At 40.4% G+C, this 26529-nt stretch overlaps 1 protein-coding gene across 1 annotated transcript; it reads left to right on the forward strand.

Moving 5' to 3' along the window:
• The first annotated feature begins 387 nt into the window (after positions 1 to 387).
• Positions 388 to 26529, forward strand: ppl (periplakin). Its single transcript, XM_020608342.1, has 23 exons — positions 388 to 545; positions 653 to 715; positions 7218 to 7317; positions 9072 to 9226; positions 10586 to 10706; positions 12239 to 12364; positions 12677 to 12718; positions 13138 to 13299; positions 13408 to 13515; positions 14943 to 15038; positions 15147 to 15269; positions 15378 to 15524; positions 15641 to 15792; positions 15920 to 16029; positions 17440 to 17597; positions 17730 to 17908; positions 18091 to 18229; positions 19372 to 19565; positions 19693 to 19843; positions 19978 to 20061; positions 20148 to 20264; positions 23331 to 23423; positions 23509 to 26529. The coding sequence occupies exons 2-23, from the start codon at positions 666 to 668 to the stop codon at positions 26179 to 26181; spliced, it is 5280 nt and encodes a 1759-aa protein (XP_020463998.1). The 5' UTR covers positions 388 to 545; positions 653 to 665; the 3' UTR covers positions 26182 to 26529.

Here is a 26529-nt window from a genome sequence, read left to right on the forward strand (position 1 = left end):
GCCGAACTACAAACTTTGGGCCTACCTACGCAAGCACACACACACATCCGAGGGCTGTGCCCATGTCTTTATATGGACATAGCTGATATGTATTAAAAATGTACCACTGTGTCATACTTTCTATCCAACTATAAATCTGTTACACTAAAGAATGGTATCTGTACAGTCACTTTAAGTAAAATATGTTTTCCAAAGTACTTTTCTCAACACAAATAATTTTTTCACATCCTGTTTTACATTGTTTTGTATTATGTACAATATTAATGAGATCATTTACTGTTCTTAAAGCATAATGTTCGTTTTAAGGACATTATAATTGATATTTATTTGCTGCAGTGCTTATTGTAAGGCTATTATGTGCACTGTGTGTTCGGCTGGGAACACCTGACGGGCGGGGCCTCTCTCTGTGGCTCCGCCCATCCCTACAGGCTGACAGATAGGCCTACACAGGTCGGGTGTGAAAACTAAAGTAGAATTTTCTAGGTGGAGAGTCCAGTACCGCTGGTACAGTATCTGAGGGAAGAGAAGCTCCGACACTGAGAAGGGTGTGTGGACACAAGACACACTCACACCGGGAACATTGGAACGAGCAGAGGACACACGCACAGCTGACGTTCACCTGTCCCGCTGGGATTGTTTTCTTTTCTGACAGGTGACCTGCCACCATGTTCAAGAGAAAGACCAAGACTACTCCTATAACGCAGTCAAAACCAGCGTAAGTAGGAGAATTTTACAAGTAGGCCTAGCTATGACGTTTTCTAGAAACAACCCAGCCGAATGTTTCCGTTTTACTACATGTATTAGATTTTAAAAATCCCCTAAAGTGACCTTTCTTCGTAGTGAAGTTACACAAATAGCTAGTCTACCTGTACTAACTTGACCTAAAACTCCCGTCACCCTTCATTTCGATTGTAACAATCCGCCTAAGGGGCGGAGGCTTCTCTTTAATCACTGGCTATGTCAATTAGTATCGGCCCTAATTAAGTAAGCAAATAAATAAATGAGATAAATATAATCTTGCTCCAGAAAAGACCGTAATTGATATAAAAATAATGTTGGAAATATTGAAATATAGATTTCATTATAATAAATTGGTGCAAAGTGGATTATATTATTGCCGGATTAAGCACGTTATCATATCAGTTTATATAAATAGTGATTTATTTTGCCTCTAGATATTTTAATTTAGTCTTTTTTTTATCAATGGAGTGTGTTACCTGTGCTGAACAAGCAACAAGAGAACGTGGTGTACTCTGTCTTGGACTAACTTGCTTCATAGTAGTCTAACTGCTAGAGGTTGACCAGCAAAACTGTCTTTCTGGTGCAGGTAGTTTCAGTCTGAGTTGTTGGGGCCTAATGTAATTGAGATGAGATGGTGTCTGCATGATTTGCGTTTAAGTTGTACATTCTTTTGCACAGTGGGTGCTTTAACTGAAGTGAGGGTGTGGCTGATAGGTTGTGTAGTAAAGCTGTAGCAACTGGTTTGGGCTCACCTTAGAAAGACAGTGGTGTATGAGGAATTGCTTGCAGCCTCTCCCTTAACAAGGTTTCATCGAACCCAGCCTTACCACTTTTAGTCTTTTCACTGGGTTTCACTGAGTCACTTGTATATGTGATGCTTACTGACAGCAGCTGCCCTTCACACCCATACCATATGACTTAGTGATTCTAATTTGACCTTGTCCCTGTGGAAACATACAGTATAAGTTGTGTTTTAGAAGCTAATACTCCAGTGCCAGGTCCTACCCAAAAGCCACACAGCCTTGGACATAATGTTACTTTAGAAATCGTCCTGGAATATATTGACATTGTGTTTGTAGCACAGAATATATAGTAGAATGGGTATGATTATTACACTGTGGCATTGATTCCAGCCATTTGAATTATAATTTATTATAAAGGAGGCAGGACCTGGCTGTTCATGTTTTGTTGGTGTCTTGTAAGCCCATGTGGGCTAGGCATGTATAAATGCATGACAAGTTAATAAACATTAGAGCAATATAAAAAAAGTCATTCTGGGAATCAAGATAAATGACTACCTGTAGTTATGCAACATATTACCTTTCAACACATCTTTGAATGCACTCAGTGGAACTGCTAAACACTCAAAAGACCATGGCAGGGTGCGTTTTTATTTATTCTGAACTATGGAACAAAACAATTTCTGCTTGGAAAACCATGCATTTTCATGCTCATATTTAGTGAAAACCACTGCTGTTAATCATTTATAATCATATAAGGGACTAGTTCTGGCAGCTGTGTTTATGCACTGAGTCTTATAGTAGCAATCCAAATACATGTAACTAGGAGATGTGCGGCCTGTAAAGGAGTGTTGTGCTTACACAAGAACCTGATGGTTTGAAGGTTTTAGTGAGAAAAGAGAACTCATGTTTGTTATCCTAACCTTGTGCTCTAAGATGACAAAAACCCCCCTGGGGATGTTTTTCGATTTGGATGGGCCTTGACAGCTACCAGCTGCTTCTGCAAAATGCTATACTCTATAACAGTTCAAACTTGTTCTCACATTGTTTCATATCAAAACCAGCAGAGGATTTGAAATTAAGGAAAGATCCTTTACAGCAGTGGTTACCAAACTTTTTTTTTTGAGACCCAAAAGAGAAATTTGGTCTCTGTCCAGGACCCAAATTTACAAAAATACATCAGGAAATGCTACAACATCTGCAGTTGTAAATTAACACAACAAATGAACACAGCCAACCCTGAATATACAATGGAACCTATATGAAATAAGTTTATTTCATTATAAAAGTACATCACAGCAACAATGAAGTTTCCGAGAGTAATATGAGATTTCTCACTACCTCATAAACCTCTACGAAACAGATATCAGTTGGACTATCATCCAGTTACTATATTCATTACATTCAGAATGAATAGTACAACCTTAACATAGGCAGCTATGTGTGGTGTATTACGCAACATACCTTCCATTCATTTAATTTCATGTTATGCAACAAGAAATAACATTTGAAGAGTAGTCCAGCCTGATCATATGTATTGATACACAGTGCTCTAATTTATTTAAGTCACACACTAACATTAAGTAGTTTGCATAATCTGTGCTGGTTCCTTTTCCCTCCTCTTCCATCCTCTCCCTTTCTTTTTCAGCATGATGCAGTAAGTATTTAACAGACATCATTTTACTGTTGGGCTGCTGATCAATTACTATAGCAAAAATAAATGATGAGTGCTCTATAATATGCTGAGCAGCCCATTTTCTTCTTTATAAAAGGTTGTTCCCTTATAAAACAGTTCCCTGTTTGTTTTTTTGCACTTTCTTTGCACATATTTAGCATTAACTTTAACATTATTACTGCTTTAATCATTTCTCCACTGACTCAGTAGCCACTAGCTAGGAGTGATTAGACAAACAGTGGGTTGAGCAGCTCTATAGTAGCTAATCAAACTTAAAGCAAACTGTCAGTGACACAGCGCCTACCCAACTCACTCCTCTCTTGATGCACCTACTTCTTTACTGCTTTACTCATCATCAGACACAGCAGCTGTTTATAGTCTGTGGTTTACTGTTAATAGTCTGTTAGCTACTGTTGCACGCTTAGCATCAGCCAACAAGTCTGTTTTCTTTCCTGCAGTGCGGGTCATGCTTTTCCATCTCTCCAGGTTTTATTTCCTACCACATCTACTTTGCAATAGCCCACATGGCTTTTAAAGCTGGTAGCAATGCAGCAGGCCTGTTGAGTATATGTAGGCCTATAGGCTGCATAATGTCTAAGCAGTTTGGAAGAAAAATACAGTATATAGGCCCACCAGGAAAATTCACAAACTTTGATACCTGCTGAGATGAGGTTGAGGAGAGAGAGAGAGTGAGGCTCTCATTTAGCATCTGAGATGAACAGATCCACATAAAATAAAGAGCACTCTTCTATTTTTGGAAGATTTGGAAAATGAATTCACATATCATAGCATTGTTATGCATTTTACTCTCCCAACTGGCAACCCAATAAAAACGGGTCCATAACCCATTTTGGATTGGAACCCTAAGTTTGAGAAAGGCTACTTTACAGCCAATGTCCAGGTTGCATTCAGCAGACATTATATAACTTGTGTGCAAATGGTGAGTGTGTGTGGATGTGCATGTTTGAGGAGATGAGTGGTGGATTTGAACTGATACACATGGACTCTCTTTGCTCTGTGTTTCTCAACACATGGACTCTCTTTGCTCTGTGTTTCTCAACTGCATGCATAAACACACAACAAAATTATGTTTCACTAGCTGGGATTGTAATTGTCTGAGTTGTAGTTCATCTATAACATTTTTTCCTAGTGTTTCTTTTGGCCCTACTGATATTATTGGCCAGTGTGAACTATTATCTATACCGCTTATCTTGAAGAGGATCAGTATTAACTTATTACAGATATATCGCCACCAGTAAGAGATTGGGATATGTTTATAGTAACTTTGTAATCGTGGTGCTATTCAAAGTTTGTCTACCATGATCCACTATCAAGTGTATTTCTTATCACATATTTGTTTCTAAGCCATTGTCAGCTGGACTTTTGAGGTAATGGTTTAACCATTACCTCAAAAGTCCAGTATTGTAGGAATTTACACATAATGGCAAATGATTCCTTACATTTGTTAAATGAAGACTAATGACCAAGAATTCATTTATTAAAAAAAAGTCTAAAAGTAAACTGGTTGAGACTCTGATAGTAATACTATAAATTCCATACACTGTGATATCATGCTTCACAGGAACCCTTGAACATTAACAGGCACACTTTACAGTAGGGTGACAGTTGTCATAGTGATTGGACTAGGTTTGCCTGCTGCATGATATTATGCAAAAACCTGCTGGACCAGTTTCCTTTTAAGAAATGATATCAGCTCTGTGTTATAAGTTTGCCTGTGTATTCTCAGTGTTCGTACTTACCAGTAAGTTCATGTAACTTTGAGAGCAAAACATTCACTGCAACAGTTATCCACTTTTGTGATTGATGGTTGCCTTTTGACAACATGCTAATGTGCATACAAAATAATTCCTGTGTTCAAAGTTAGACTGTGTGCATTTTCATCCAGTTAGTCAGATCTATTTCTGGCATTGGTGTGTATTAAGATTCCCAGGTAAAGCTGTGAGTCATTTGCTTGGCATGAAGAAAGGAGGAAAATAAAACATTGAATAGAAAGTTGTGACTAATAAATTTAGCTCATGGGCAGAAAACTGGTGTGGTCATATACTATGTACAGTAGATGTGTACGGTACATATTAGTGTGGCTCTGAGTCATTTGGAATGAAACTAAACCAGAAATACGGTATTATTTTCTACAACAGACATAATATATTGCAGATTGGGTAGATTATATAGATTAGATAAAGGCAGTTTACCTCACTAGCAGCAAAGTGATTAGCTGCAGCGCCATGGGCTGTAAACTTCTGGCCTGGTTGTATAGTATCCTGTCTCCGCTCCTGTAGGCCTCTTCCGTGGCACAGCAAAGCTGCTTGAGTTTTACTGTGAACCAGGGCTTGTTCTTGTTTTATGTGTAGAAGGTCTTGGTGGGCACACATGTCTTCACAAAAACTGATGTACAGTATGATGTCACAGTGTCAATGAATTCATCAAGGTCTCTAGAAGCAGCCCCAAGAACACTCCAGTCAGTGAAGCCATGCCTGTAGCTCTGACTAAATGTATTCATTTATGTATTTATTTCGCTGGTCTGAATAATTAACTGATCCAAAAACCTTCATACAACCTGAACTGTGCGTTTTGTGAACTGTTCCACCCCTGTTTCATGGACATGCAGACTTTTTAAATATGCATAAAGTTAATAATGTGATAGGTTTTGACTTGCCCTAAAACTGATGAGAGCCGATTAGAGTGAAATACTATCATAACATACTCAGGCCAAATGAAAGGTGTAAATTCTTCTTATTAAATAACCCTATCTACCTTGAATCCCCCCCCCCAAAACAAAAATAAATTCATGGCTCCAGTTTAGTCCAGCTAGTTCACTAGTGCAGCTGTACCAAACTCCAAAAGCACTGGTACAGTATAATCAAAGGGTGAAACATAAGATGGAATATAAAGACAGATAAACTGACAGGCAGCACATTGTGTTAGGCATATACAGTACAGTATAGGCCATGACAGATGCATGCATCTGCACTTCAAGGGCTATGGTCATGTTCTATGAAATAATGCATATGCACACACACACACACAAACACACAGATGTCTCCATATTGACACCTGACATCTCTCTCTCTCTACAGATTGACATCTGTAATGATGATGATATGTAACCTCTTGATTATAATGACTATACCAGATAGGCCACCGTTTTCCCACTGTTGCTGTTTGCTGCATAAGTTGAAAACCCTTTGGCAGTGGCCTGGGGCTTATATTTGCTCTGCAGAAGACACAGATATGTTCAGAGCCTGACTTTTGCCACAATCTAAACACGCAAACAGACTTTATTTAAAATATTCAGCCAAACAACAAAAATGCAGGTTGAGTCAGGTGGACTGGTCCAGTAAGTTGGAGCTTTTGTTACCGTAGGCCTGGGGTGGTCACACCCTCTGCCCCCCCCCCCCCTTGCTCTGCTACAGGTTCCAGCCCAATATACAGTTTTCCGCAAAACAAAACAACACAAACAAAAACATTTAGAGTGGAGCCAAACCTGAGTCTACCATATGATAGCACTGTACTTTGTGCCTTTACTGTCCTCACCACTTCCTTTGTGTGTTTCTGCTTCAGTAGGAAAAGGCAGTGCTTCATACATTTCTGAAGTAGATGGCATTGGAATCCAATCCGAAAATCTAACACTTTCCCTATAAAACCTATCTGCATTTACAGTTTCGTGTTTACTATTTCAGTAATATAGAGTACTGTGTTAACAGATCATTGACTAGACATTGTGAAACCTAGTGTAACAGGTTATAACTATGTATCTGGTGGGGTACCTGTATGATAAGGAATAAGGTCAGACAGTTCAGAAGCCTGCTATGCTGTGTGTGCATCCACAAACAGTATACCAGGCTTTGTGACAGCTGATGGCAGAAAGAGGAACTGCAGTTTGGATTTTGAGCCTGGTGCTGGGTTAAGAACACTGCATTAATGATGCAACACCACTGTCAGGACACAGCAGACATAATGCAGTGAAAAAGTATGACTTTTTGAATGCCTACATCTGTAACATTTGGTTGTAACACACAATGGCTTTGTTTGTCTTCCAGTGCTCCATCCACAGAATTGACTGCACTGATTGAGAAGCTACAGAAGAATGCTGATAAAGTGGAGAAGAACATCTATGATGTTGAGCAGAACCTCAACAAGGTACAGTCTCACTCTCTAAATAGCCTCAGTTCTATTTGTTTCATACATTTTGCCAGGTTTATCTAAGTAGATGTAATTAATTGGCAACACACTTCACCTCCGGGCTTTAGCCAAAATATTGAATAATAAATATGAAAGATCAGCTTTGGAAGTCTGCTTGAGGTAAGTGTCCATTTGGAAGACTCATTTGCAACCAAGATAGCTGATGTCTTGAGATGTTGCTTCAATATATCCACATAATCTTCCTTCCAATTGATGCTGTCTATTTAATGAAGTGCCCTAGTCCCTCCTGCAGCAAAGCACCCCCACAACATGATGCTGCCACCCCCATGTTTCACAGTTGGGATGATGTTAAGATCTTTGTCCCCATGTGCAGCTGCAAACTGTAGTCTGCCTTTTTCATCGCAGTTTTGGAGCAGTGACTTCTTTCTTCCTGAGCAGCCTTTCAGGTTATGTTGATATAGGACTTGTTTTACTGTGGATACAGATACTTTTGTCCCTTTTTGCTGTTTTTTAGGAATGACTTATACTGTTAGGACAAAAACACATTCACCTCTAGGAGACAGAACGCATCTCCTTCCTGAGTGGTATGATGGCTGGGTTGTCCCATGGTGTGCATAATTGGATCATCAGTGAGCTCCTGGACAGTCTGTGGCGGTACTTGGTGGCGTCGGATGCACTGACACATAAGGTCCCATAGGTGTTCAGTTGGATTTAGGTCAGAAGAATGTGAGGGCCAGACACTGGCATCAATGCCTTTATCATCCATGAACTGCCTACACACTCTGGCCACATGAAGCCGGGCGGGGAGCAACCCAAGAGCCACTGTGCCAGCGTAAGGTCTGATATTCGCTCCGAGGCTTTCATCCCCATACCTCGCAGACGTCAGGGTACCGTTGGCTATGACATGGAGGTCTGTGCAGCCTTCCAAGGATATGCTTCCCCAGACTATCACTGAACCACCACCAATCTAGTCATGCTCGATGATGTTACAGGCAGCATAATGTTCACCACAGCAGCTCTAGACTCTTTCATGACTGTCATGTGCTCAGTGTGAACCTGCTGTCATCTGTGAAGAGAACAGGGGACCAGTGGCAGACCTATCAATGCAGGTGTTCTCTGGTGGATGCCAGTCAAGCTGCATGGTGCTGAGCTGTGAGCACATGTTGTACTAGAGGATGTCGGGCCCTCATGCCACCCTCATGGAGTTTGTTTCTGACAGCTTGCTCAGAAACATGCACACCAGTAGCCTGCTGGAGGTCATTTTGTAGGGCTCTCACAGTGGTTACACTATTCCTCCTTACACAAAGGAGCAGATATTAGTCCTGTTGCTGGGTTGTTGCCCATCTACAGCCCTGTCCAGCTCTTCTGGTGTAACAGCCAGTTGCCTGGTATCTCTCCCATGCTCTTGAAACCGTGCTGGGAAACACAGCAAACCTTCTTGCAACTGTACCTATGGATGTGCCATCTTGGAGTAACTGGAAAACCTGTGCAACCTGACTGAACCTGCAGCCCAGTCACTAGTGTCCTGTCACTAGTAGTGACAAGGACACTAGCAAAACACAAAACATGAGAAGAAGCAGTCTGGAAGGATAAGGAGAGATTGAAATAATTCTGCTTGAGAATAAACTTAACTTCACCCTGTATGTCTATTCTGCTGGTAATTGTGTTTATTTTGACATTTAATAGTAGATAGCAGGGTTTCTCTACTGCACCTGGCTAATTTTGTTACACTCGATGTGTTTTTTTGGCAGGATGTGAACAAGATCAATGAGGGGAAGCAGCCCTTGTATCAGGAAGACTCCAACAAGAGAATCCTCAACTCGCTGGAACTGCTCAGCAGCCTGGATGAGGATGCTGCCAACGCAAAACGTCTCAAGCATCCACAGGCTGAGATGATAGAACAGGAGTGAGTAGTACTCGGATCCTGGGCTTTTTTATAACACATGTGCTACAGTATATGACATGAAGAAACAGTGGGACAGTGGGAAATCCTACCAGTGGCTGGAAAAGGCTGGCCTATCGGACAGCACTGAGGCACTGATCATAGCAGCACAAGATCAGGCACTAAACACAAGATCAATCAAAGCAAGGGTCTACCAAACCAGACAGGTGCAGACTTTGCAAAGAGACCACAGATACAGTTCAACACATAGTAGCAGGATGTAAAATGCAGGCAGCAACAGCGTACACTGAAAGGCACAGCCAAGTAGCTGGTATTGTGTACAGAAACATCTGTGCTGAGTATGGTCTAGACAGGAGACTCCAGATGGTAGATTCCTCAGAAGGTCCTGGAGAACCATGCTTCACAGAAAAGGAGATCTCAGAAGACCTATGATCAAGAGTTGCTGATTTGCATGTAGCTGGAAAGGGTCACAGAGTCATCTCAAAGACTTTAGATGTTCATCAGTCCACAGTTAAGACATATTGTTTGTAAATGGAAACATTTTGCTATTCTGGCTGCTCTCCACAGAGGTGGGTGCCCAGCCATGCTTACCCCAAAGGCACAATGCAGAATACTCAAAGAGGTAAAAAAAGAACCATAGAGTAGCAGCTAATGCCTTGTAGGACTTATTGAAGCTGGTTAACATCTCTTTTCATGAGTCAACTATATCCAAAATATTGATACTGTAAATCAATACAGTAACAAGCCCTTTGTTGTTGTTGTACAGTATGTGCACAAGGTCTTGTTGGGCACACACGTCCTCACAAAAGTTTATTTCTGATGTCATAGACATCAGGTGGGGTTAGGGGGCAGGGCAGCTGTGGGAAGTACCAGATCCGTTTAAAAAATAAATGTAGCTCATTTGCCCACCCCTGGTCTTTCAAACTGAGAGGCTCATCCTTTAATTGACTGACCTGCAATAGTTTTAAGCCCCTCCCATAACTCCCCTGCATTATTTTGAGTCGGTCATGAGTCTGTCCTCTTCCTAAAGCAGTTGTTATTACACCTGGCAGCACAGTTCGCAGGATCAATAGCGTACAAAGAGCCCTTCACTATGTTAAGCTAGTGATGGTATGATGAACTTAATGAACACTTAAGGATACTTACTCTAAGGATAATAACCTTTATTGGCCAAGTATGTTACACACAAGGAATTTGTTTCTGGTATAGAACCATCGGGGGGGGGGGGTTTCAGGGGCTTGCCCGACATGTGGACTGCAGGCACAGAGATTCGAACCTTCAACCTTCTGGTTGGGAGACTGCTTTACCCACCACCACTGTCGCATCCATCTAATAAATGTGTACGTGTGTGTGTGTATTTAGCATGAAGCAACTGCGTGATAGAGTGAGGAAACTAAAGGAGGACCATGACCGCATCTACCACCTGGTCCGCACTGAGGGGATACCGAGCATCAACTGGGGCAACATGATGGATGAGAAACTGGTAGGAAGTGTGTCATTGTGCCATTGTGGACCTGACATTAACCTGTGTGAGCCATCATAAATCAATTAGCACGTCCCTCATATATTGTTGATGTTGTTTTATGTCTGGGTTGGAAATGTATAATGCAGAGAAGGAGAAAAGCTAACTGGAAAATACATCTTGATATATGTACATTTTTCTGATGTTCCTATATTATTATTATTTAATATTTTCATGAAAATTATAAATTTCTTTTCAAACTGGAGCACATGCACTGTCATATACCCAGTAGTACAGTACAGTAGTTAAGACCTTGAATCCACAATAACTGTAAAAGGAACCACATGTCCAACCAATGTCACAGATTTCTTGAAGTAGGGAATGGATTCCTAGATTACATAATACATTTGAAACACAATACTCTATATTTAAGAGACATTTGCTTTGCTTACTGACATTCCTTAAAAGTACCAATTTATTGCAACAGTGTATTTAATTGAGTTTCTATATTTTTAAAGACCCCTGTTTGAGCATGTCATTTATGGAGCCTCAAAGGGTTAAAATTTTAATTAATAAATAAAATAATATGAAATATATGATTATTTTAAAAAATACAGTCAAATATAGAATTTGGCCATAAGATTGTAGAATAAGCAGACATTTGAAATATTTTGCTCATTATAAAATGTTGTTTTCCTGCTTTAAAAATCTGTTTATTTTAATATATTATTTCATCCTGCTTGTTGTCACAATAATTATTCTCTTATTAAATCATTCATTTGTCTTATTTACTTAATTTTGAACACTTTGGGGCCCCATAGAAAAATAATGTATAAATAAGGTAATTTATGTTCATTAAATAATGTTTATTAACTTGAGAAACAACTCAGAACTGCTATTTCATGATTGGCGATAAATACATCTAAATACATCCTTTAATGGCTACTCTGGAGGACCTTAGCTCTGACACCAAGAGCAACTAATGCATTTCTACATAACAGTAATGGTATAAAGAAAATGCACTCTTCTTCACTTCTAAAAAATAGGCTTCAGGTCATGGCTACTCGTGATATGCCAGCCTACAGGTGGGCAGTGTTGACAGCTTACAGTGTCTCAAAATTGCAACTGTAGTCTAAGTAAGGATTGGAGTTGATTGGCTTTATTCTGGCTGACACCAGTCCTGGGAAATATGCCCAGATCAGTGCTGATACTAATAGTTAATATCGGGACATCTGTAATTGTTACGAAGGGTGGTTTTACATTTTACTGAAATTGTTTGTTTCTGGTTTGTGAATGTTGGTTAACTTTTGGGAAACAGTAACCGTATACTGAAACTGGGGGGTGTTACCTGTAACCTTTTTTTTTTTGTAGTTGGTGAGGTCCACACAATATTTTTTAACCCCTGATAAATTAAAACAGAACTGCAGGAGGGTGTAGTTTCTTTTTACCATGACTGTATACTGATTGGTCATATCAGTTGTATTCATTTCAGTAATCCAAACTGTCAGTGTGGTGTAGTGGACTCAAGTGTTTTGTTATATCATTGCGCTTAGGACAATCTGAACAACAAGGGCTTTGGCCAGGACCTGCCATCTGTGGAAAATGAGGTGGAGGAACACAACATCTTCCACAGTGAAGTAGAAGCTCTGGCTCCACTCATCTCCGCCAGCGGTGACAAGGTACAAACAAACAAACAACCACAAAACAAACTGAATCATTTAAACAAGTTACAGATATGAATTTCTAAATATTGTTTTTATTGAAAATATATATGAATTTCATATGGCACAGTGGTTTATTAAGATTAAAATGTTGCTGACTTTTACTCAACATAACTATAATTTTTAGCGACTTTGTGCAGTATGCAAAAATTCTCTGTTACTCTCCATTGCTGCTGGAACACAGGAATTTCCCCATTGTGAGATCAATAAAGTACTACCTACCTACCTGACCCTCATTCTGTTCTTACTCTCCCTGTTTTGTTTTTTTAGGAGTATGTCAGTGGCCTCCAGATGAAGTACAATAAACTCCTGGTAATAATCCCACACACATAAACAAACATATTCACAAACAACATATAAAATCTGTTGATCACAGAGAATGTTACTCACATTGCACAGGAAACATAATTAAGCTAATGTTGTATGTGGTACTATCAGTCAGATAGCAGTACAAAGAGAACTGTAAGGAGCATGGGCTGAAGTCACATAATCGCAATAAGTTTGCACATTTAACCTAACAATATCCATTTTTTCCACCTAAATTCACATCAATTCACCATTTTACTTACAGGAAATTTCAGCAGATTTGAACTACTTATATTATTAAATATTTATATGAAAATATATATTTTCTCAAATAAATTTTGTCATCTTAGACACTAGTTTCCTGGAAATCCCAGATATCAAGTTATCATGTTTCCATTAAGGTTTTTTTTTTATTCCTCAACTAGGCCAGTTCCAATGCTCGTCAGCGCAACCTTCTGAGCCTGCGGGACTACATGCAGCGCTGTACCAATGAGTTGTACTGGATGGACCAACAGGCTGACGAGAGGATCAACTATGACTGGAGTGACACCAACCTGGATTACCCAGCCCGCCAGAGGCAGTATGAGGTAGCTGAGGGATGGATGGACACACACCACACATGAAAGCAAGTATATATTGTAGATTCCAAGGAAATATGATCCCATTTACCCACCACATCTGTCTCACCCCAACAGAACTTCATCAGTAAATGTCTAGAGTCCAGGGAAGCCACCGTCACAAAGCTGAATGATGATGGAGAGAAGCTAATTGCCTCTGACCATCCAGGAAAGAATGTTATTGAGGTACAGTTTCATCCAGCTACTCCATACAGATGCACATTTACAGAATGATGTTGGTGCTTTTGTATTTCCTCAAATGCCATACAGAGACCAGCCAAAAAAGAAAAAGTAACCAACAATGATTTTTGTGTACTCAGTGTCGAGTACTAATGTCTGTGAATCTAAAACCTGTTTTAGCGTATTTGTTTGTGCCACAGAGTTCCACTGTGTCCAAAAACTATTAAAACACACCAGTGAGCCACACCTCTTCACTGACATGTTTCTTTCTCACAAAATATGTACGTTATGTCTTCTCATGCTGTTATGTCTAGTTTGAGAACCTAGTAGAGTAGTATAAACAAAGCAGAGATTATGCTCATGCACACTTCACTTTGACTTTTACTGTTATGTCACAGACTGCAAAAAGTAATGGCCCTTCTTAGTGGGTGCTCAGATTGTGTTAAAACACAACCCCTACATAAGGGGCTGTGTTGGTGGGGGAATGAGGGGCTGCAGGCGGAGTGTCATGTAGGTGTGTATGATATGGCCATGTTGTGATGAGTTGACGTGAGTAGCTTCATTCACATTTCTAGCCGGTGAATTTCCATTGGGTTTTGATTAGCCATGCTGCTAACATAGCTTACGCTAACTTAGGACCAATTTCTACCACCAGTGTGTTGGTATTGATAGATTAAAATAACTGTTTAACATCCAATAGCCTAACTAACAGAGATGCATAGTGTATTGTTATGGTGCATTTATAACTGTGGCCCAAATTTGAGAGGGAATATTAATGAAATCCTATAGAAATGAAATTAACAGATTTGTAGGTTGGCGTGATGGTAACTACCTGAAAGTTGATACTGATAAGGCAAAAGAGTTGATAATTGGTTTTTGGCCCCTGCCTTGTTTTATGCTGTTATATTTTGGGGTAACAGCACTACTGCTAATGGTAGGAACAGGATCAACAAGTTTATCAAAAGTCAGCCTCTATTATTGAACTGATTCACTGGAAAATGTATTTGAGAAAAGAACTAGAAGGAGAGTACAGACCGTAATTCAGTTTGAGCATCATCCTCTGTTTAGTGTTTTTTTTAATGATCTAAGAAGTGTGATGAGTGAGTGGTTTAGGATGTCCACAGAGCAATTTAGAGCTTCATTTGTACTTACAGCTTTCTGAACGTGATTGATATATGTTGTCTGTTATCTACGGATTGTTGACTTGTATCATAATCAGATGGACTGTGAGGTGCAACTGGACCAATTCCTGAATTGAACTCCACTATGTTCTTGGATTTGTATAATTATTATTGAGTGTTTTTTTCTTCTTCCTTTTTTGCTGTTTGACTGTTGTTGGTGTCATATTCTGTTGTGCAAATGGGGTCCACACAGATTTCCCCTTTGGGGATTAAAAAAATTTTTTTTTTATCTTTATCTATCTATCTTGTCAGGCTCACATGGAGGCAGTCCATGCTGACTGGAAGGAGTACCTGAACCTGCTCATTTGTGAGGAAAACCATCTTAAACACATGGATGAGTACCATAAGGTAAGACACAGTGGACAGATGGAAACTCATGTTAAGTTACTTTTCAACCAGACACATATAAACAAGCAAAGCTCATCAGTGTCTGTGTGTGTATCTCTGTGTGTCTAGTACCAGAAGGACGCGCGTGACACTCAGGACCTGCTGAAGCGTATGGATACAGAGATCAAACAGAAATACAACCCAGAGTTCAAAGATGTGTATCAGATGGAGATTCTGATGAGAGAGTTCGATGTGTGTTTTTATATCTAAATATGTATAACATGGATGACAACTGACTGTACTGACTCCTTCTACAACACTGGAATACATGCTTCTCTGTTTGTGTGGTTGTGCGTGTAGGACCAAGCCAAGGCCATGGACCATTTTGACGAACGGGTCAAGGCTCTTCAGAAGCGCAGCCTACAGGTTTTGCCTCTGAAGTACCGCAGAGAGACCCCCCAAAAGCTGCTACCTGTTGAAGCTCTGTGTGAATTTGATACAGATGAGGTATGGCCTGCGATGTTCCAACTGTTTGTTGTGTCTTGAATGTGACTACTTTAGATATATTAACTATATTTCTATAAAGTAGCAGATTATAGATTGTAATTATTGGATGTGTGCAGGGCCAGATTTTGCGTGGGGAGAGGTACACTCTGCTCCGGAACAATGGGGCCAAATGGGATGTGAAGGATGCAGCCGGACATAAATTTACTGCCCCAGGCATCTGTTTCATGATTCCCCCCACTGACCCTGATGCTGTGGCCATCTCTGACGAGTGTGTACAAGCATAAGCATATATATATATATATATATACAATAGCATACATTACATCCTAAAATCATGCACTGGGCTCCAACATTTTCGTGGAGCTATAAAAATATGTTATGTTTTTTGCTTGCAGCCTGGCCAGTCAGCAAAAAGCTGTCAAACAGAATATGGCAAGCAGCAAGGCAGTTATGGCCAAACGTTTTGAAGAGCTGAAGAAGGACAGTGGTACTGGCACACCTACAGGTAAAAGACACATCCAGTTCTTCATTATTGTAAATTTAGGGAAACTTGATTTATGTTTTTTCTAACTAATAACTGGGCTTATTTTTAGAAAACAATAGAGGAACCAACCAGTGTGATCCATAGCATACCTTTGGCAAGGCTATGTTAGCAACGAGGCCCCACTAATTTAGACAGTCAGACAGCATGTAAGCAGAACTCAGTCAGCCAAATATATTTGAAAAGACTATAAAATTATCCAAACTCTAAACCTCCATCACAGTACAAACCTGCTGCTTCAACTTGGATGTATTGTAGGTACGTATTGTATGGTTATACACTATGAGTAGAGCCAAATCTGAATACGTTATTTGAAAAATATTTAAATATTTAGTATATTAAACATAATTTGTTTGATTAAATATATGCATTATGCAAAACCTGGCACATTGTTACAATTTGTTATGCCACTTTTTTGATTAGGTTAATAAGACTGAGATATTTGCATAGCCTCTTAAGCTTCTCTCCTTTTTGCAGACAGCAAGATCTAGAGTATAGTTAGCTCCATTGTCAGCTGTGCTGTCTACCAGTTACTGGTCATTTACCACAGTTAGCTATTTTTGACCACTTATTTGCTGTGCCCCAGAACCTACCCCATTTTCCAACATGGCTTTGGAAAACAAAATAGAAGAGACGGTGTATGCTTAGCCTACATGTAATGCTCTCTTAATCAAGAAACATGGATATGTTTATTGCTGGGTTCATGAAAACAACAAACAAACACTGGATTGTTATGCCCAGTTCTACTTTTATTCGAATACAAATAGAAAGACAAATCATTTTACCACCTCGGCAAATATAAATACAAACACAAAACTGGGCTTTTTGCATATTCTTATTATGCACATGTAGTTTTCCTGTATATTAAGAGATTATTATGAACATTTTAGGTGCACTTACTTTCAGCTTGACCTCCAAATAAAGTGGTTTAGATAATTCAGAGTAACTGTCTCTGTTATTATGTGACTACTTGTGTTTATTGCTCTGCTCTGTTTGGTTTAGTTACAGTATGTCGCCATTTTTACAGATCTCAGCAATTACTTTGCAATGTTACAAGTACTGTGTTTAAATAAGTATGATGTTGTCATAATGAAAATGACAGCCAAAAAAGAAAATAGGGCACATTTTAAGTAATTTAAATATCAAAATCATTCAGAGTCATTTAAGTATCACAGATTTGCATGAAATCTAGGATCATTTGGCATGGAGCTAAATTATTTGCATTTGGCTGTTAAATGAAAATTTTAGATGAAATCGTATGTTCTGTAGAGCATGTTTTACTGTCTGCTAAAGTGATCACTTTGTGCCCCTAAAGAGAACAGATGAAGCCAAATCATGCAGTTCATCATGCTGTGTGTGATTGTGTTACCTCAGACAAGCAGGAACAACAGTGCCGCCAGCTGATGGCAGGTCTGGATAAGGTTGTCAGTGACCTGGACAAACAGGAGAAGGCCATTTATTCCCGAATACGTCCACCGCTAGAGCAGAACAGACCACTACAGGACAGTACTGACCGCCTGCAGGATATGAGGGTATGCTTCCACTTCATTCTGTTGTTTAATTTAAATCCTGTTTCTCATATTGCCACATCCAGTGTTAATTAAATTAGAGTGAGAGAGTGTTTCTGCATGTTACAACGGACCAAACCGGACTTTTTCCTTCAGGACATTGCAGCAGCTGTCAGTAAGATTGAACCAGAGAAGTCCTCTAAAGTGCAGGAAGCAAAGAGCTTCTTGGTCTCAAACCCAAAGTGTGCCAGTGCTCCTCAGCTTCACAGCAAGGTGGATGAGGCCAACAGAAAGTACACCAAGATTGAACAGCTTCTTCAGTGCTCTCAGGAGAAGTAAGGGATTTGATGTGTATTTCATCTTCTATGATAATAGTGGTCTTTCTGGGAGCAGTGTTCCCCAGGTTATTCTGTTTCTGAAATGTTTTTAATTTTGGATTGAATGGGTTAAAATCAAGCCTTTAATTCAGATTTGTTGAATGAAATGCATTTAATAATTGCACTTACTTTTGCGTTAGACTGAAGAATTCCAACAAGCTGGAGACGTCGCTTCAAAATGGAAAGAACCTTCTGTCCACCTATGAGAACAAGATGGCCAGGGAGGAGGTTGCTCCAGCCGACACCTCCTCATTGGACAAAACACAGCGGGAGCTTGCAGTAAGCCCTTACAATTTGTCACACATTAAAGAATAACATCCTACATTGACCAAAAAAAGGTTGGAGTTTTGATCACTGGAAGCAAAAACAAGACTGAGGTGCATACAAAGGCCGTGCTCTAACCTACTGAGCTAACACAGAGCACAAGAAGGGCTGGGGAAACAAGAGGGCAACCATGATGTACGAGTAAGAAGCTATCCAAAATAGAACTCCAGAGAATTACCTTGACAGTGATGCCATGGACATGCATGAGCTCTAAAGTTTGAAACACTTTAAGACATTTAAAGTGTTAAGACATTTAAAAGGTCCAACACAAGTGGTATGACCTGTGGTCATTTTGTGTTATACAGAGAAGTGTTTCTATTGTCTAGCCTGTCCTCACTGATATACTGACTGCATTTACATGCACCTACTGTAAGTAACCAAGTTACTGAGAGAAACCAGATTATGGCAAAAAACAGATAACGCGTTTACATGCATGGCAGTAGTGAGGTTACTCAAAAAACCCAGTACACATGAGCTCCTAGGTAATCCTCCTAGGTAGTGGGACAGCTGAAGCTGCCCCTCAGATGAACTTTGGAATGCACGTTTTTACAGAACAAGAGTTGTGTAGCTTGTCCCTCATCTTTTGCAGTATAGTGACGTTTCGGGTGGAAATATTCAGGGTCATTGCAGAGAGTAGTAGAAGTGACAATGACCAAGACTTATTGTCACATATGTAGGGATTCATCAGTGTTGTTTCAACACCAACTTGAAAAATCAGGAACTATTCCTTTAATAAATATGCATGCATTTTGGTGAGAAAGACTGGAAGTAAACAGTTTTTTATTGAATGTCTACTTCACAGGGTTCCATTAATTTTTAAAAATGCAGACATAACATAGCAGCAATGTAAAACATTGTAATTTTCGGTAACTGTTAATGGGTGCAGTGGTCATAATAATATCTAAGTAAATGCATTTATCATAAAATATGCATTGGAATTATTGCACACACACTGATGTGCTTGATGTGAGGTATAGACACTAAAAGGAAGAACGCTTATATACAGTCTCATTCTTTCATTGACATGTTTGTATTATTCTTTTCTGAAATACATGTAATTGTGTATATTTAGTTTGTATATTTTACTATCCTGGCAGGATATTTCATCAGACCTGAGGTCTAAAAGGTCAGTGATCTCTGACACAGAGGAGAACCTGCGCTTGGCCAAAAACAGCTGTGACAACATGGCCACCAAATTCCAAGAGCACTGCCCCGATATTGAGAGGCAGGAAGCTGATGTCCAGAAGCTCAACAAGCGCTTCAACAACCTCATGAGTCAGGCTGACACCAGGTGAGAGGGTTAGGACAAGGAGGGGAAGTTGTCTAAGAACTGTGCATATATAATAATTTGAAGAACGACTGAACATTACATTAAATAACACATATTGCCCACTGATCTGTTTTGATGTGTGCTACAGGTCTCAAAGCTTGCAGAGAGCCAAGATGGCATACAACAATTACAGAAATGATTATGACAATCTGAACAGCTGGCTGTCTCGAGTCCCAAACTACGAGCCCCGTGAAACTGATAACACGAGTCAAGTTGAGACCAAGCTGAAGAATCAGAGGGTAAGACTGATGAGTAGCAGCCAAATTTGTATGTCATTTCCTGGTAATTTTAATATGAACAAGAAAACAAAAACAATATTCTGTCAGTGGTTTTGTAGAAAAAGGTTTCCCAACAACGTCTCTCTTTTCTACAGAACTTGCTCTCTGATATTGCAAGAAAGGAATCTGATTTGAACAATGTTTCCAGAAATGCTCAGCTGTACCAACAAGCTGTCAAAGTAAGATATTTTACCACCACATCAGTACCTTAAATTTGCAGAAATACAATAAGATAGACTAATGGCTTACTGACACTTCTTTATAGGACTATGAGACTGAAACTGAGAAGTTCAGATCTATCCTGGATCTTGAGGATGGACTTGTACCCCAGACGTACAAGAGAAGCAGGCTGGAATCACCTGCTCTGACAGTCAAGGCAGAGGTGAGGCACAACAGTCAGCCTTTCATGTCACATACTTGAAAGTGCACAAGACATACAACCCGTCCCTGTCTTCTTTATGGCGTGCATAAGCTTTCTCTTCAAATGTTAAAGCATGTGCATGTTTTTAACTGATATCTAAAACACAACTCTGCTGGCTGTTGCTCAGCACAGATTAGCCATCGCATCCACCAACACACATTAAATGAAAATTGCTGGGGTACTCCAGCAATGTAGTTTTGCAATTCTGTATAAAGTCAATAACAGTTAACAGTACTCAACTTCAAAAAAGTCTTAGAAGGCACTGACCAAAACATTTAACACTCTAAATCTATATTGTAACTGCTGTTACAGGCTCTCAAACTAAACAAATATAATAGTTTAACTGTAACTGCTCTTGTAGCTTCTCCTAAAATATACAAAATATTAGTTGTATGAAAAATAATATTCACTCTGTTAGCTGTTGTTTGAGCTGTTTAGCAATCTGTCCATTCAAAATGTAACTTCTCTTTTTTTAGGAACAGCAGCATTTCAGATTTGTCAGCAAACAGACAGCTCTGTTTTTCATCACTGATAATGCCAGCAGCATTAAAGAGTCTCTCACTATCCACAGATGTGCATGGGGCACACAGAAACATTATTGGACACAGTAGCAGCCAGTGAAGGAAACTATGTAGCATTTGTCTTCCAGTAAAGTAGTGCATTAGTTGCCCTGGTATGGTTTGTTCCACAAGGTAATTTTGCACCTGTACAAGTGCTGCTGAGGTGACAGTAGACCCAGTCTCAACCTCATTCTTATCTAAGATTTTCTTAAAGATGTTGTGATGCGATGTGTGTTTGTGAGCTGTTGAATGCAGAAGTGTGTATCCTGAAGCTGCTGTGTTGAGTTCTAAATATAAAATTTTTGTCATCTTACCTCCTCTTTTAAGTCCCTTTTAAGTTGTCTCAGTTTTAAATTGATAGGCTTTATTTCCCTATCATGGTAACTCGGTTCACTGGAGGTCTGCCGGGATTTTATTGGACTTCAGCCCTACGCATCAATCTGTTTGTAAATTTGATGCCGCATCACAGAACTCAACTGTTCCTATCAGTTTAAAAATGCCTCCACCCACTCCCCCTGCATAGGATGTCCCCCAGTTAAAACTGGAAAATAGAATTTCAACACTCCACCAGATCCAAGAGGACGAGTGTTTCCTGGACTTATTGGTGGCCGAGAGCTATGTCCCCACTGGCAGCACTGCACCCCACTGTCCTGGCCCATCTACTATGACAGTGTCACAGCCACCACTCTCTGAACCAAACCAGGAGGATGATCCATAACCCAGGTTTGGTGCTAAACCTAAACTGCAGAACTGCTCCAAATCTGCTGCATCAGAGCTCTGGACATCATTATTTATTTCAGTGCCATGTGCCAACACAATGGAGGGCTGCCACCGTAACTTTACTCCCACACAAGTCAATAATCTTGTTGATAGTGCTGCAGCCTCCTTACTTACAATACTGACCTTATTTATATTTCACCGCCTTCTCCATTAAATCACACTGACTTGCTGTCAGTGTTGCAGGAAGACTGTGCTCAGCTGCATAGACAGTAAGGGCAGAAACGCACCTAGCTGACATGAAAGAATTAGTAGCAACGAAGGCTGACCTCTGCATTGCCTCACGTTGGTTTTGTCTGGGCCAGACAGAAGTTGCACTGTTGTTCTCTGAGCTTGGTCTTTTGGTTATGGAAGAAGAAAGGAGGTTGTGGAGGCGAAAAACAAGGAGAAACTGCACTAAATGGGTGAAATCATGGATATTACAGCAACAGGCTGAAAGGGCTTTCCCGAACCATTTTCTTCTCGTGCATTGATTTGCTAAGCTGAACAGCCAGTCAGAGTGGTCTCTCTCACTGACGAGGCCTGACCACAAGCACCTATTCAACATGTCAAATCATCAGAATCATCCATCGACAGGGGCCAACTAGTGCCAACAGTGGTGTGTCTGCCCTAAATTTTTTTTTTTTTTTCCAGAAGGCTCTTCATCATATAGCAACTGTTGTTCCATCTAACCTGCATATCTTGCTGCAAGCATTTCAATGGCATGTTCATGTCAGTCTGAATGTCTTCTAGACAAGCCTAGGTCTGTGGTGAATGATTGAAATTTCACATAATCTTTTTAGCATTAAAAAGTGTGTCTGTGATGCTGGGTTGAGAACGTAGCCCTTCGTGAACAATGAGCTGAAGCATTTGTGCAGTGCAGCTCATGCTTAACACCCCTATATCATCCATGGGTGCATCCAAGATTGCCTACTACACATGTACATACATTTTTCCCCTGAATGCTTATTACACACATAAAAATGCAGTAGGCATTGCAGCCACTCCACCATCTATTCTGCACCACCTCGGACATACAATGATGCGTTCATGCTGCCACCAATTGACCCGGATGTTTCCATGTGACGATGCCAGTCGCTCATTCTTCATTCATTTCTAGTAGTAGTAGCGTAGCTGTCACTTCTCATTTACAAAAAGCTGATAAAAAAGCTGAGCTAGCTGGCACCATTGACTGGCTGACAGCACTTTATCACATCTCTGAAAACATCAGAGCAAATTTCTAATTACTTGCATAGATTGACCATATATTTGAAAATGAGATGGTTATTTTCTTTCCTGAAAATAAATAAATAGAACCAAATAATGATTGGAAATGCATTGGCTTTATTTTGGCTGATACTGATCTTGTGAAATATGCTTGGATCTGTGCCAGTATTTTGGATCGGACCGGTATATCTCTACTATAAATATAAGCTACTAGTTTTCATGTCATAAATTTGGATGTAGGTGGTGGCAGAGTTAGTAACTCAACAGTTCCCATCCTGTGGGTCGTGACCACCCTCCAAGTCACTTCATGTGATATATGTGAGTTTTCAAGAAGATTACCCAGGTTAGAAATAAAAAAAATATTCTGTAAAACAAAATTTGTTTGACTTTTTAGATTTTTCTCTGTAAGAAGGGAATATAACTTGTAAGAAGGGAACATAATTTACTCTGTGTTTTCCATGAAATGTTATGTATTTGTTTACAGGAAGCTGCTATTGAGGCAAGGTTTACTGAGGTGAATGCAGTGAATAAGCAAAGACTGCAGAATCTCGAGTTTGCAGACAGTCTTCTCAAACAGGTAAAGTATTTCCACATAATAATATTTAACCAAAATCACACTACCATTATAAACAACAATAACAACAGTAATTTCCCCTATGTAGCAACCTGAAATGTCTGCAGTCCAGTCTACAAATGTCAGGTCAGTCAATGCTGCTGCCCCAGGAGATGAGTCTTGGAGAATCAGGAAGCAGTTGGAAGATGAGATTCAGAGGAGGGAACAGCTACATAAAGAAACTGAGGCCATCCAAACTGAAATCTACATCCTTGAAGGACAGAAGCCCCAGGATACACTTACCAAGAAAGAGCTGATCAAAAAGGTTCCTGACCCCCAGCTGGATGAGGAAGTCCACAAGGCCCAGCAGAAACTTTCAGAGGAGCGACGCATTACCCATGTCCTAGAGAATGACCTTGAAATACTAAAGGTGAAGCTGCGTGGCCTTGAGACAGAGGCCAAAGAAGGGGCACAGCAATACACAGTGAAGGAGGTCCTTCGTATAGAAAGTGATCGTGCTCAGGCGGAGGAGTTGCGCAAGCTCCGGGAGGAACTGGATGAGTTAAGAAGGCAGAAGCTGGTGAAAGACAATGAGCTGATTGAGATACAAAAGCATGTGACAATTCTGTCTGAACAGAAGAGCAAGGAACAGGAGGTGATCACTGAAGAGGAAGTGATCAAAGTTCAGAATGATCCCAAACTTGAAACAGAGTACAGATTGCTCCTTGACAGGAAACAGAAGGAAATAGATGACAGGAAGCACCTGGAGGATGAGCTGAAATTTCTTCAGGAAAAGCTTCGAAGACTGGAGAAGGAGAAGGCAATGGCAGAGGAGAAGATTTCTATCAAGGAGGTGCTGAAAGTAGAGAAAGATGCTACCTTGGAAAGGGAGGTAGAAAACCTCAGGAGGCAGTATGAAGATGAGAAAACCAAACGAAGATCATCACAACGAGAAAAGGCTGACCTCCAAAGGAAAATTACCAGTCTGGAGGAAGAGAAGTCCAAGGTTGTTGTTCAGGAGAAAGTTCGAGAGATTGTCCGCCCTGACCCCAAGGCTGAGAATGAGGTGGCCAATCTCCGGCTTGAACTTGTAGAGCACCAGAGGCGCTATAAAGATGGAGAGCTCCAGCTTAGATCCCTGCAAGATGAGCTCACCATGCTGAGGAACAGAGGACCTCAAGTGGAGGTCAAAGAAATCATCAAAGAAGTCATCAAATACAAGACAGATCCACAGACTGAAAGAGAACTGGAAAGACTCCGAAATGAAATTGTTGATAAAACCCACCAGACTGAGAAATTTGAGATGGAAATACGCCAACTTCGTGATGAAATTCTAAGATGGAAGGACACCAAGCCCCAAGTGCAGACAAAAGAGGTGGTCAATGAAGTGCTGCAATACAGAGAAGATCCCAAGACTAAGGAGGAGATTGAGAGTCTTAAAAGGAAACTGGCTGATGAACAGAAGAAACGCCTTGATCTTGAGAGAGACCGGTCAGCCCAAGAAGAGAAGATCAGAGTGAAGAAGATGGATCTGTCTCAGGTCCGCGAAAAGATTGTTCAGCAAGAAGTAGTCAAGATGGAAGAAGACCCCCTTCTCAGATCAGAGTGCAACACCTTCTCAGATAATATCAGCCAAGAGCAGAGACAAAAGGAGAGCCTGAAAGCAGAGCTCTACCAACTGCAGAGACAGAAAGCTGACCTGGATCTACAACTGGAAGAACTAGAGCGTGAGCGTAAAGCAAGGCGTGATGCAGAATTGGAAATCCAAAGACTTCGGGTCAGGCTTAATGAGTTGGAGATTCGTGACAAAGAGAACCGTGAGAAGGTGACTGTCAAACAGAAGGTAGTGCTGCAGCAGGATCCCCAACAGGAGAAGGAACACTCCATCCTCAGACTACAGCTTGATGAAGAAAGGCACAAACGTACTCTGCTTGAGAAAGAACTGAATGCCCTCATTCAGCAGCAGCTTACCCTGGAGAAGACGAGTATTAAGGAAAGAGTTGTCCGTACTGAGAAAGTCCAAGTTGAGAAGGATCCAGAGGCTGTGATTGAGATTGAGAACCTAAAGAGGACCCTGGAAGAGGAGAAAAGGAAAAGGCGAGATCTTGAGCAGGAGCTGGCCTCATTCACTTCCAGGCTTTCTGATATGGAGTTTTCCAACACCAAGTCCTCTAAAGACCTGGATTACATCCGTGAAGAAAGTAGCCGTCTGCAGCAAGAAAACCAAAGGCTGCAGAATGATATTCGCAAGCTTCAATCTGAAATTGAGATCACCAGCAAGGAGACTCGGCTTATCACTGAGTCTGCCCCAAGGGGGGATGGAAAGAACTTGGAGTTGAGGCTTGATTCACTACAGAAGGAACTTGCAGAGCTCAGAGGCATAACCACCCAGAAGGATCAGGAAATTGAGAAGCTTCAAAAGAACCTAACAGCAGTGAGAATGAAGAGGGAACAGAGGGAAAGCCATCTTCGTAGGTCTATTGTCGTCATTGATCCAGATACAGGCAAGGAAATGAGACCAGAGGAGGCCTACAAACTAGGGCTGATCGACTGGAAGATGTTTGTCAACTTGCAGAGTCAGGAGTGTGACTGGGAGGAGATCACAGTCAAGGGCCCCAAGGGAGAATCCTCAGTTCTTCATGACAGAAAATCGGGGCAAAAGTTCTCCATAGATGATGCATTGCGTCTTGGGCTCATCACACAACGCCAGCTTCAGCAATACAATAATAAAGAAATCTCCATCCAGGAATTTGGTGTAATGGTGTCAGGCAAGAGCAAATGAATGCAAACATTCTAAGAAAACACATTTTTGGTTTTATTCTAAAAGATTACATCTCTTTCACCTCTGTTTAAAAGCCTCTTTTCATTTTATTGTACTTCTAGCCTGTCTTTTATACTGTGGTGACTTGGCTTTATTTTGAATTGTATCTATGATTCATGAATGCTCTTTGTATAAACTTGCTTATGCAGTTTTGTGGTACGGGCATGAATATATGGATTGATATTACCATCATTACAGCCAACTACATAGCATGTGGTAGAAAAAGTTTGTTTAGGTGAGCATTAATTTTTTTAGACTGGGTGCTAGGGCCAAGAACATGCTATATCTTTGATTTAATATTATCTTTGA

The sequence above is a fragment of the Monopterus albus genome, unplaced genomic scaffold, assembly GCF_001952655.1.
Source record: "Monopterus albus unplaced genomic scaffold, M_albus_1.0 scaffold92.1, whole genome shotgun sequence".
NCBI lineage: Eukaryota > Metazoa > Chordata > Actinopteri > Synbranchiformes > Synbranchidae > Monopterus > Monopterus albus.